General features: G+C 31.2%; 1 protein-coding gene across 1 annotated transcript in view; it reads left to right on the top strand.

The window, feature by feature from the left end:
- DPP10 (dipeptidyl peptidase like 10) overlaps positions 1 to 13,313 on the top strand; it is a 686,000-nt gene that overhangs the window by 160,547 nt on the left and 512,140 nt on the right. The window contains exon 3 of the mRNA XM_063093496.1: positions 12,543 to 12,638. Coding sequence (XP_062949566.1) covers positions 12,543 to 12,638 — 96 coding nt within the window. The remainder of the gene's footprint in view (positions 1 to 12,542; positions 12,639 to 13,313) is intronic.

The following is a 13,313-nucleotide window of genomic DNA, read 5'->3' as shown; positions in this document are numbered from 1 at the left end:
GAAATACTCAATGCTTTTCTTCCCAAAGTAGGTTTCTGTGTGCGATATAATGAAGACGAATGCTTTCTTTAGTCTTTCAGGTAGCTTACAGACAATTTAGAGTAGGCAAACACACCTGTTTTTGAGAATAAGGTTTACTGTATTTCCCCAGATCTGGGGACCAGGGTCTCACTCTCTGAATGCAGGCTGCTGACACAGATTACTACCAAGCCAGGAAACGGTTAGCACAATGGCAAATAAAAATGCTACAAAATTATCTTTCCCCTTTTAAGCTGCCTTTTTCTTGATTTAGCATCTGTTTGTGTAAACCTTTGTTCCCTAGAATTCTGACAAAGTTGATTCTAACAGTTATGCTTGATTTTTCAATGTTTCTGTTAAGGAATGACCTTTCGACACTGCCTGCTCCCCCATGTTCACTGATGTGACTTGGATAACAAACTTACGGACACAGTGTTCATATGTATCAGCCTCTTATTTGTGATCAACCTGAGTTCTTTATTATATTCGAAACCATCAAGCTTAGGATTTATATCTTTACCACCTATGCTGCTTTCTATATTTATTATATCATTCATGGTAGTTTGTAGTATTATGCAAATTGAATTTTAAGTAGAATAGTGACTGGTGACAAATCTACACAATTATTTACTCTTGCATTAAAAATTAGAGAATGTAGACAGGTATTTAGCGAACATTTTTGATAATGAAAAATAAATAATGATACAATAAAGTAAGGTCATTAAATCTGATAATATCAAATTGAAGAGAAAGTTAACATCTCTAGAGACCTAGAATAATATTTACTATAACCTTGTCAGTTTGAAATGTGAATTTCTAAGGAAATGGCCAGTTAGCTTAATTAGTTAGAACATGGTGCTGATAACACTGAGGTCCAAGTTTTGATTCTATACAGACAAGCCACCAAATAAAAAATAAATAGAAAAATAAATAAACAAACTTACTAAAATGCATGATAAAGTACACTCTATAGAACTTAGTTTAGGGCACTCTAACAAATTATTGATTTTAGGGCACTCTAACAAATTATTGAGAAACTAAAAATGCTTTTGTGAATTTGAATTATATCTATCACTATTTACAAGATTACAAATTACAAATTAGTTTCTGAAACATTTTAAATAAAATATTAATTTATTTAAATGACAGTAATAAAAACATTACATATAAATATAAGAAACATATAAAGAAAATAGCTATCTTCTTCAAACCAAAAACATAGTGACAAAAATGGCACTGTTTTATATTTTTACAAATCTATTTAATGTCTGGCTCAGTGGAAGATGGTAGGATTCCCAGTACGTTGTTTTGGTTGAGGTGTGCTAAGGAATTCTCGCCTCATAAAGATATGTAGTTAGAAATGGAAGAAGTATTTTAATAGCTATTTTAGATCAATATAGTTGTTCTTCCTCGATACTTCTTAAAAATGAAAGAAATAGATTTCTGAAGGTTAGTTGCAGTGTTGAATCTGCATAAAATTTCAATATTCTGCTACATTAAAATTCATTAATCCATTTTACACTTTGAAAGAATATTTTAGCCATAGATGATTCTGTAATATCGTGAATTGGTCATTTGGAAAATATTAGTTCACTGAGTTATGCAGATTTATTCAAAATTTGGTGGGGTTTATTATACAATGTTTTAAAATTACAGTTAATATCCCAATGATTTCACTAGAAAAGTTTTACTAGAAGAATATTGGGAAGTGGTCAAACTCAAGGCAGAGAATAACAGTTTTCTGAAATTCAGTTTTTTGCTTGAAAGCTTGAATTTTATTATTTGTAACAAATACAATCAGTTGTGGGTTTTTTAAAGTGAGTTTCACTCATTCATTTGGAAGAAGAATATCTGCCCAATATTTAAATCCTAATAGTTATAGTTTGTTATTTATTCCTTTCAGTAAAAATAGTATTCCATGAAAAAAAGCAGTGAGTTCAGCTCATAACTCGAGCAATTGCCCACAGGCTTTTCCATGAGACAACCATTGTATTTGGCATATAGCAGAGTTTTTTTAAATATCATTTTTTTGGCATACTTCCCATTTTGCCACAGATATATTAAAAAGACCTCAAAGGCTGGGATTTACTACAATTAATACATTTTAGAACCTAATTGAGGAAATTCTTAACTGAAAATGGCGTTTTTAAAATTGAGGGTATATGGTGGTAATGAATATAATGACTACAGTTAACAGTTTAATGTCACTTAGTTGACTCATTATATGGTGCCTGGAGTTTTATTCACCATTGCTTTTGTACCAGAAGTGAAATTTTCAACCCAGCAACAAGAAAGATAATATCCTAGTATTACTATGAACACAGTTTTGACTTCTATAACTCCTGTTCCCAAGGACTCTACTAACCATGCACTGAAAACTTCCGCTATAGAGTAATAAAGACATGGAATAAAAAATTTGGTCATGAGAATGTAATAGAAGTAACCAGCGTACCTGAGGGAGGAACTTAAACATAACTATGTAATATCTCAAAGGCTCAAAGTAGAGCCATAACACTTTAGGATAAAAAGAAGACATTCCAGGGTGTGTGTGTGTGTGTGTGTGTGTGTGTGTGTGTGTGTGTGTGTGTGGTGTGTGTGTGTGTGTGTGTGTGTCTGCAATTTTCCTTTACTTCTCAGGACATGGAAAGCTTTTCTGTAAGTATATTTCTCATATTTAGATTCATAAGTTTAGGAGATGGTAGTTTGAAAAAGGTCTCAGAAAGAGATTTGAGAATGATTATCATTCTGACTAATTTGACTAATTAAACCTATGAGTAAATCCTAAAGCTCTTGACTTATTTATTCAAGGAAGGAAAATTTTGAGATAGATTTAGTAACAGTCCTTCAGAACCTAAAAATGCATTTTTTATTTGATGAGCACTTTGAGTTTCTGCCAAACGCAAGGAGAACTAGTACAAAATATAACAGAAATTGAGAATCTTACAGATGCCAATACTTAGTGGATCAACGTGTGTATGTGTGTGTTGTGTCTGTGTGAATATGTATATATTGTGCCTCCAATAAAATTAATACTAACAAGTCAAACTTGCCAGAGCAGCTCTGTTCTGGTTGAAGAGTTATAACCACATAGCTCCCATCTTTTCCCCTTCTCTTCTCTGTCCTTAGAGAGCTTATTGGAGTCCTTAAAACACAGTTGGCCATGGTATGATTTAGTCCAACCCTTTCCACAAGTGATGAAACTAATGCCTAAATAAATGGAGTGATCTATCCAAGGGCGTACATGCAAGTGAAGAGTTGAACTAGGACTAAAATTTGACCTGCTAGCTCTTATCCCTGTTATTGCAGCTTTATTGCTTATCCCTGATTAAGACTAGACAAGAGGAGACTAGTTTTATACTGTGTGTTGGCAACCCTAGAGAAGATAAATGTATTGTAGAGGTAAACTTATTGCAATCCGTATTTTAGTTTTTTTGTATTCAGTGTACATTTTCTAAAAATTCTTCTAATATATGATGAAAAAAAGGGCAGAAATTAGGGAGAAGAAAGACAGAGTTAAGTTAATACATAATAATCTTATTTGCCAGCTTCTTTCTTTCTTCACTCTATCCTCAATATAGACACAGTTTGTTTTTCATTTAGTAGCTTACCACATAGCTGAATTTTTAAAAATGTATTTATAATTAAAATATGACTTTCCATATGAGAGTCACAGAAAATAATCTGATTTGGGAAAGAAATTCAATTACAGGAGTATAGATTATTAGACTTCATCAAATATAAGATTAGTCTGAGTCAAAAATAGTTGTAGGTGGTAGAATTGATGAGGAATTGACTGGCCTCTTTTTTCAGGAAAATTAGCTATTGCCACAACAAGGGATTAGAAAGAGTAAAAAAAGGCAAAAGAAGGAGATATAAAAGGAATCCACTAGCATGCCAGGGGTAACAAAGAATTTTCTGGGACTATAAAACAGATGTGGAATGATGGACTCTTTTCTTTTTGGCTTGTGCTTGAATGAATGAATTGGGGTTCATAGTAAGTGACAAAACTGCTTGGTTTCATTCATTGACAAAACTGATTTACAGGGTGTTATTTGTGTGACTCATATTTAGGACTTTACAAATTTGACATAGTCAAATGCTTTTCTTTCAAAAAGAGACTTCTGGGTGGATTCTACATTTTTACTATATTTTTCCATTACTGTTAAGAAGCAACTCAGTATTGTGTTCCTAGTCGAGTAAATCTGAGAACACACGTGGAAACATTTTGGCTGAAGAGAACAACTATGAAAGAGACAAGCATTCCAAAATAATGAAAAACAATTTTGTTGGTTCTGAAATTGAAAAATTCAAAGGTGCTTCACATTGCTCTATACATTTTACTTTTTATGGATGACACTAAATGAGCTGAGTACTTGACTTAATGATTTCCATATAAGTCTTCATAAATGTAAAAAATAAAGCAAAACATAACAACAACAAAAAAATCTATGCAGCTTGTACCAAGACATACCTTATGATTAGTTTTCATTCCAATAACATGTACTTTTATCCCTCAAATTTACATTAAGTACTATATCATTTTTTATGTAGGAAAGACCAAACCTTTGTTAATTTTCTAGATGATAAATTAGTAAATGTTAAAAAGACTGTGAGCTTATATTGTTCTCAAATGACATACATTTTGACAATATGTAGTCTTCTATGTAGTGTTTCAGCATCCTAGTAAAAGAAAAGAATGGAAATAAAAATGCAAAATAAAAGGAAAATTAATATTTCAGATGCTACATACTAAAACAAAACCTTAAGGTCTGTTGACTAGTTAGAGAATGTGCAAACAGCACATATTTGGAAAAATTGACTGCTATGATTTGCATTCTGTATCTCCAACTAGTGACATGAGGAGGGGTAGAAGCTGTGTTACCTTTTCATTGAGCTATTCAATAGTGTTTTAAATGGAAATGCGCTAGAAGATTAGCCTATACTGACAGTCACAGTGGAAAATGGAGATAAACATTAAGAATAAATAAATACTTGAACAACAGAATGGAGGTGGTGGGACATGGGGAATCCGATAAAGGGAGATTCACATGAGCAGGAAGGGAAAATGGCTTTGTTCTTCTGGGAAATTCTGAATAACTACCTGATTAGATTTTTCTTGTTATTACTGTTTCAACAGGAAATTATTTCAAATAGGATTTAATTTAAAAGAAATATTTCTGAACCTCTGATATCAAGAATAAACTAGATAAAAAGTAACACAATTATTTTCAGTGAAGAGAAACCAAGAACTGAAAGTCTTAAATTAGTTTTTCTTCAGTTCAGTACTGAAGAACTTTTTTTTTTGTTCTTAAGATTATGCAGCCAACTTTTTTCAAAAGGCCATTTAAAAGCAAAATTGGATTTTTGGAAGAGAGCACAGAAATACCCAAAGCAGTCTATGATCTTAAATGACAAGACTAGAGCAGAGACAAGAAATTAGAGTGAATTTTCAATTTCAGTTCTGTTACCATATTTATAATTCACATTCTGAATATTTTAACTAAGATTCTATACCTTATAACTATTTAACAAATACTGAGTCTGTTTCCAGTTCTATAAATACTTGTGATTACTATTATTCTATACATGTCTTTGGATTTTTGTGCTGCTACTTGTAATCATAAATAGGGTTCTATATGGTTAACAAATATCTACTGTTCTAATAGAAACTATTAACCTATATTAGGTTTTTAGATTTTCATACATAAAAGGGGACTTTAAAAAGTTCATGGAAAAAGGCGCATTATCTTTTAATTTAATTTGTTCATGAACTTTTTGAAGTAACTTCATATATACACACACATAATAATATACACAGATAAGAGACATGTCTTTAGTTATAGAATAAATAATTAGATATATGTGTTACTGAATACTTGTGAAGTTTAAGATCTATGAGATGTGAATATTAAATTTTAGCAACATTTTCTTGATATTAAGAACAAGGTATTGATTTTAGAATTTCCTCCTCTATGGATTAACAAGAAAGAAACTTTATATGAGGGGACATATCTTAAAATGATTTGCAATCTAATATCAGTTTCTTTTGAGCTATCTTCTCAGTGTTCAGTGTGAGTGATTGGGATGTATGAATAGTATATAGGATTCTCTGTTTGCTAAGTGAGGCCTTGGAGTTAAAATACAGAGAAAATGATTAAAATGTATCAAATAGTAAGATTTCCCCAGGTGACTCCCCTGCATCTGATTCTAACATAAATTAAGCGCCTGAGAAATTAGGTTGCAGTGTGGGTTACAAATATTTGCTGATGGGATGTGATGAGGGATCATACTGAAGTTGTAATACTTTAAATATTGTGCAACAATGAGCAGAGGGTAAATTTAGATTTTCAAGCTGACATATTGTAGACAGTTTTGTTGAATAAAGCAAACAAAAATTCCATGTTTTAGTGAATGCTGTGACACTGTTCTATTTGAGAAAAGAGAAGAATTATGACGATGATACTTCCATGGGCAAGTTGAGGCAGAATGGGATGCTAATAAGGTCCAGAGGGGCATACACTGAGGAGCTGGACTTCAATTGGGTGAAGAGTTCTTGTGGCTAAAAGGCAGTTAAGAATATTCTTAAATTATTGTTTATAAAATTGTATATTTTCTTGTAAACAAAAGATGTAATTAATACATTATTAAAGAGAATAAGGGGAGAAAACTTATTTTAGCAGACGGTGTAGCTAATAGAGAAAACCTATAGTCAGAGAGACGTAGATTCAAATTTCAGCTCTGCCACTTACTAATTATGTGGTCTTTGTCAACTTTGCTGAGCCTAAGTTTTCCAGTAAAAGGAAGATACTGATAACCAGTAGGGTTTGGTGGGCATTGGAAAAGGGAGGATCAATTACAAAGAATGAGCATCCCAAAAGATTATGATAAGCTTGTTCATAAAAGGAGATTGGAGATAAAGTCCAGCCTCAGAGGCTATTAAGAAAGAAGCTTAATTATTCATTATACGTATAAGAAAAAAGTCTTTGTTCTAGGACTGAAAAACTTGAGACAACAGGGATAGTGCCTAGCAGCTAAGGAAAATCTGAAGGAATGAACAAAGAAACAAACAAACAAAGCAATGAGGAATAAAGTTCACTTTCTTAGTAATGAATGAAGCCAAACAAATCAGTACTTACAGTTCATGTGTCTCTCCCTGGGATTATTGTTTAAGGGGGTAGATTTAATTACAATAATTTGAATTATTCTAATGGGTTGATTTTTAAAGTAAGTTTCAATGCAGCTGGAGTTAAAAGAACAACTCATTATTAACATTATGAAACTATTCTAGGTCACAGGAAATAAAGGAAATTTCAAAAATATCTAATAAAAATATTAAAATGTTAGGTGATCAATATTATACACAGTAAAAAAACAATGGACCATGTAATTTTATTCAACATAGACCTAAAATTGTTGTTTATAGTTTAGCATATTAATCTAACAGTATTAAAATAATGATAATTAACCATGATAAATTGGATTTGGGGTGGCTGGAAATAGGAAATTTCATTTATACAATTTTTACATCAATGAATTGAAGGAGAAAAATGTTTACTTAAAAGATGCTGGAAGTGTATTTGATGATATAGTATCAATTTCTAATAAAAATTTTAAGTGATATAGGAGTACAAATAAATTACTTAAGCATGATAAATATTCCTTACCAAAATCATGATAAAATATCTTATTAAATAATGAAATATTAACAATGGTGCCATAATAGAAGAAAACATGGGATTGTCACTGTCATCATTCTTTCAACATTGTTTATGACTTTGAAGGTAATGAAATAATTGACTAAAATGAAAGAAATGCTCTCCAACAAATGGAGTTAGAGTAATTGGGCATCCACAGGCATAAAACAAACACACAAAAACTCATACTAAACCTCATGACATGTACAAACATATGCAAAAATTAACTCAAACTTTAGCTGGGACTTATATGTAAAATATAAAACTACAAGTTCTCAAGAAAAAAAACCTCAGGAGAAAAATCTTCAGGACCTAAGACTAGATGAAGCACTGTTAGATTTGATAACAAAGGCATGATTTGTAAAATAAAAAATTGATAAACTGGACCTGATTTATACTAAAACCGTTTTTTCTGTGAAAGTCTTCTTTGAGAAGATGGAAACATAAGTTACAGACTAGGAGGAAATATTTGAAATTTGCATATTTGACAGAATTTGTATCTGGAATAGACAAAGACCTCTCCAAACTTAGCAGTTAAGCAGACTCACTAACAAAAACAATCTGATTGGAAAATGGGCAAATGACATGGGCAGACATTTCACTGCAGATCAAAAATAAACACATTAAAATACATTCAACATCATTAGCTAGCAGAGAAATGCAAATTAAAACCACAATGGGATAGCACTACACATGTACCGGAATAGCTAAAATTTAAAAAAATAATAATAAATAAAAAAATGACACCAAATGCTGTCAAGGAGTCAGAGGAACTGATCATTTATTCATTGCTGGTGAGAATGTAAAATGGTGCAACTGCTCTAGAAAAGCATATGACATATTTTTGTAAAACGAAACATGCTTACTAAACACTTTGACCCAGTAACTGCTTGTTTGGGCATTTATTCCAGAGAAAAGCAAATTATGTTCATGCAAAATATGTAAACAAGTGCTCATGGCAACTTTATTCATAATAGCCCAAAACTAGTAATAACAACAACTCGAATGTCTTTCAGTGGGTGAATGGTTAAACAAACTGTGGTATACTCATACACTAGAATATTACTTTGCAATCAAAAGGAATAGATCATTCATGCATTCAACATCTTGAATGAATGAATCTCTAGAGAATTATGCTGAGTGAAAATATCCAAAGTCAAAGGTTATGTATTATATGATTGTAATTATATAGCATTCGTGAAATTACAAAATTTTAGAGATGGAGAACATCTCTAAAAGTAGTTGGCAGGGATTGGGGGTTGGGCGATATGGCAGTAAAAGTGTAACCCAAGAGATTCTGGTGATGGAATTATCCTGTATCTTGACTGTGGTGCTAGTCACGTGCTAAAATTGCATAGAGCTAAACATATACATACACAAATGAATATACGTAAGACTGGTGAAATCTGAATGAGATTGATGGAGTGTATCAATGTCAATTTCTTTTTGTGATATTATTATGCAGGGTGTTACTTGTCATTGAAGGAAACTGAAAAGAATATACAGGATCTCTCTATAATATTTCTTACAACTGCATGTAAATCTACAATTACTTGAAAAAAGTGTATATAGTATAATAAATTATTTAAACCTTGGGAAAAAAGAAAATAATAAAATAATTTTAATATGATATAATTGAATATATAGAAAAATAAAAGACTCAATTATTGGAATTTTTAAGAAAATGTGATATGGCATATAATAATATCATTAATGTTATAGACATAAAAATCATCTAGATAAAAATGGAAAATGTTCTGTTCACAACAACAACAACCTATATATACCTTGGAATAAGAAAGGTAAAGCATTTAAATGAAAAATCAAAGATGAAATATTAATGTACATAAAGTGTGAGTGGTATAAGTAGTTCTGAATGAAAAGCCTAAACATTGCAAAATGTTCTAAATTTTCCAATTTACTTTGTGTATACAGTATTATTTTAATAAGATTCCCAATTTAGTGAGTTTTAGTATGATTTTAAAGCTTACATGAAAGATGACATGTTTGGGAGTTACCAAAATATAATTTAAAAAATTATTTAAAAATAATATTATTTGGTGTGGTGCACTTGCCTTACAAGATTTTTTTTTTCATACATTAACATTTATCTAAAAGATACAGTAAACAGAATATGTGGAATTGACTAGGAACAGACAAACATGTCTTTGGAAGAGAAACATACATGTATATAAAGAGTATTCATATAAAATACTCTATGAAATTTTCAATTTAATAGCTAAGGATCATTTAATAATTGTATTAGCATAATCCCTCCTACTAGAATGAACAGTTAGAAATAAATGTATATCAAATAGAGATGGTAAAACATGATTCTCTAAGAATTAAAGGGATTGAAGTAGACAAAATAATTGTGCATTTATATAATCTTGGGAAATTTTAAATTTTGAAATTATCCATATGAAAATCTGATCTTTTTGAGATATACCATAGAATAAATGTTTCTGAAACCCTAATAAAATTAGCCCATTTGATTGAAACCCGAGACTCCTATGATGGGAGATGAATTCTAGAATCAAGCTTTCTTTTGTTTGTCAAACAACAATCACTTATCCTTTTATCTAAAATACTCTGCTTCCTTCTCTTGCCGCTCTCATTCTCTTCCTGTGCTTTTTGAAACATGTAACCTCCAGGTCATTTTATTTTTTATTTTTTGATAGATTATTTTGAGAGATCTTTTAGATTAACAGCAAAACTGAGAGGAAGGTACAGAAATTTTTCACATAACCTCCTGACCACATATGCATAGCCTCCCTGACTGTAAATGTCCCCCACCAAAGTGTTACATTTGTAGTGCTCTACACTAGAGCACCGTTATCATTCAAAGTCCATAATTTACATAGGGTTCGCCCTTGATGGTGTACATTCTATAGGAATGAACAAATATGTAATGACATGTATTTACCATTATTATACAAAACAGTTTCAGTCCCCTAAAAATCCCCTGTGCTCCAACTTCTCATCCCTCCGTCTTCAACCCCTGGCAACCACTGACCTTTTTACTGTCTCCATGGTTTTGCTTTTTCCATTATGTCATATAGTTGGAATTATATAGTATGTAGAATTTTCAGATTGGTTTCTTTCACTTAACCACATGCATTTAAGTTTTCTCCATGTAATTTCATGGCTTGATAGCTCTAATTTTTTTTTTTTTTTTTTAGTGCTGAATAATAATCCATTGTTTGGAGGTACCACAGTTTATGTATTCATTCACTTACTGAAGTGCATCTTGGTTGCTTCCAAATTTTGGCAATTATAAATAAAGATGCTATAAACATCCACATGAAGGTTTTCGTGTGTTCGTAAATTTTCAGTTCCTCTGGGTAAATAACAAGGAATGTGATTACTGAATTATAAGAGTATGTTTAGTTTTGGAAGGAACCGCTAAACTGTCTTCCAATGCGACTGTATCGTTTTGCATTCTCACTAACAAAGGAGGAGAATTTGTCATTTTATTTTAAAATAGAGCCTTCTTTGATTGCTTTTGAAAGATATTTCTCTTCCTTTCTCTGAACTCATTTAGCATTCTATATCCTTATTTGACGTATCATATTGTTTGCTGTGCGATTATAAACCCTTCAGGGCAAGGCATAGATATGTCCCCTGCACCTTACAATACTTCACTTGCCATAAAATGGTTTGAATGAATTAAGAAAGTTCAAATATTGGTGTGTCAAATTGCCAGGCAAATGATCAAATGTATATCGTCTAGTAACATTTTGTTTTGCAAATCTCTGTACAATCACAATGTTTTATGCTAAGGTTGAAATAAATTAATTCTCACTATTTCTACTAATAACATATTTTGAAAATTTTTTCTTGGCAGTTATTTTGTGGGTTAAATATACGATTGATTCGTGCAAAATGAAACTGCATTTGAAATTATTGACTCATTGCCCCAGGTTTTCAGCTGGAAAAAACAAAGCTCTTGCTGCAATAAGTACTGAACCTTTTAAAAATAAAATCTAATGAGGTTAGTATATATCCTTGACATTTTATTTCCAACCAGAGTGAAGGTCACAGCTGAAAGGTCACAAAGATGAATTTTACAGCAAATAAACAATGCTGTTATTTCAAAAAGAAAATAAAATATTGCTGTGTATGCACTCCTGCATCTAAAAGGGTGTTTATGATGCCTAATTTTGGTACTCAAGTTGTGTTGGCCTTCCGTTTCTTAGATTTTGAATGTAAAAACGGAGTACAGCTAGCTTATCTTTCAGGGACTAATAAAAAATGCATGTTTTTCATTAATATTCTAGCATTTTACTATTTGAACTTTACATTTAAAACTTAAATCCACTGCTGGGCTTGATTTTTTGGTGAAACTTGGTATTTATTCTACTTATTTGGTGGACTTTTATTTGAGTTGGAAAGTGTTCTTTGTCATGTATGAGTATGGTCAGATCCCTCAAGTCTCCCATCTTTGATTTTTACAAGAAAACTCTAAATTTATCATTAAAAAGAACACATCAAAATGAGTTTGGAAAGTAAGGGGCTGGATTATGGTTGAATAGTGAAAAATGAACAACAGAAATTCTTATCTGCTTTCATATTATATATTGCTATATAACATGGAATTGATCTATTCCATTTGTACGATAATAAGACTATTTTAATGTTGAAATACTTATAGAGAAAAAGTCATTAAATGGACAAACTTCAAATGCTCAAAACCATGTCAAAGTGGTCACTTTATATTGTTATCTAGTTAATGTATTTTTGGAAGCAAAATATCTCAAATTTTATAATTCATTCACTTTAAAAACTAACGTGAGATAGGTGTCTAATATAGAATTTCTTTTAATTTAGATGAACTCACAAACTCATCAGAAACCAGATTGTCTTTAGAAGATCTCTTCAGGAAAGACTTTGTGCTTCATGATCCAGAAGCTCGATGGATCAATGGTATGTACATACGCTTTCATATGTTATATTTACATTAAGTTCTGTAAAGTTAAAACTAAAATAATATTTTTAGTTAATGTTTTAATTGATGATATTTTTCAAATATTATATATATTATTTAATCATATTTGGCTCATGTGAGAGAAAATCAATTCCTGAGACAGCACATCAATAAAACTATCCTCTGAACATAGGTTGGCTGTTTTGTAATCTGCTGTTTTCTCATTATCGTGAGTTATATGAGTTTAAGAATGTGCTTCCTCTCTCACATTTCCCTGGATAATTTTTCTCAGCATAGCAGTATAGATTTTGGGAGTCTGTGTATATGTGAGTGCTTCATATTTGACAATGTAATTAGTTTTCCTTTCTCTCATTGTGGCTTTAAAAAAAAAAAAAAAGCTTAAATGCTACAAACACGGGAGACTACAAAGTTGAAATGACTTGGAAATAATGTGGAAATGTGTTGCACTTTGTTTTTTTTTCTGTCGTGGCATTGAGGCCACCTCAGCTTTTTATAAGTCAATTTCTGAGACTGAAATAAAAAAAATAAAATAAAACCATTGAATGTCTCCATGGACTTTGGCAATAAGGAGAGTTATTGGGTGAGTTAATCATAAAAAATGTGTTGGTGAAAAGGAAGTCAGGTTTTCATTTTTTGAATATTCCAATTTGCCC

This window comes from Cynocephalus volans, chromosome 1 (assembly GCF_027409185.1).
Source record: "Cynocephalus volans isolate mCynVol1 chromosome 1, mCynVol1.pri, whole genome shotgun sequence".
Classification (NCBI taxonomy): domain Eukaryota; kingdom Metazoa; phylum Chordata; class Mammalia; order Dermoptera; family Cynocephalidae; genus Cynocephalus; species Cynocephalus volans.
Note: the sequence above shows the minus strand (reverse complement) of the source record. Positions and strands in the feature narration are given on the sequence as shown.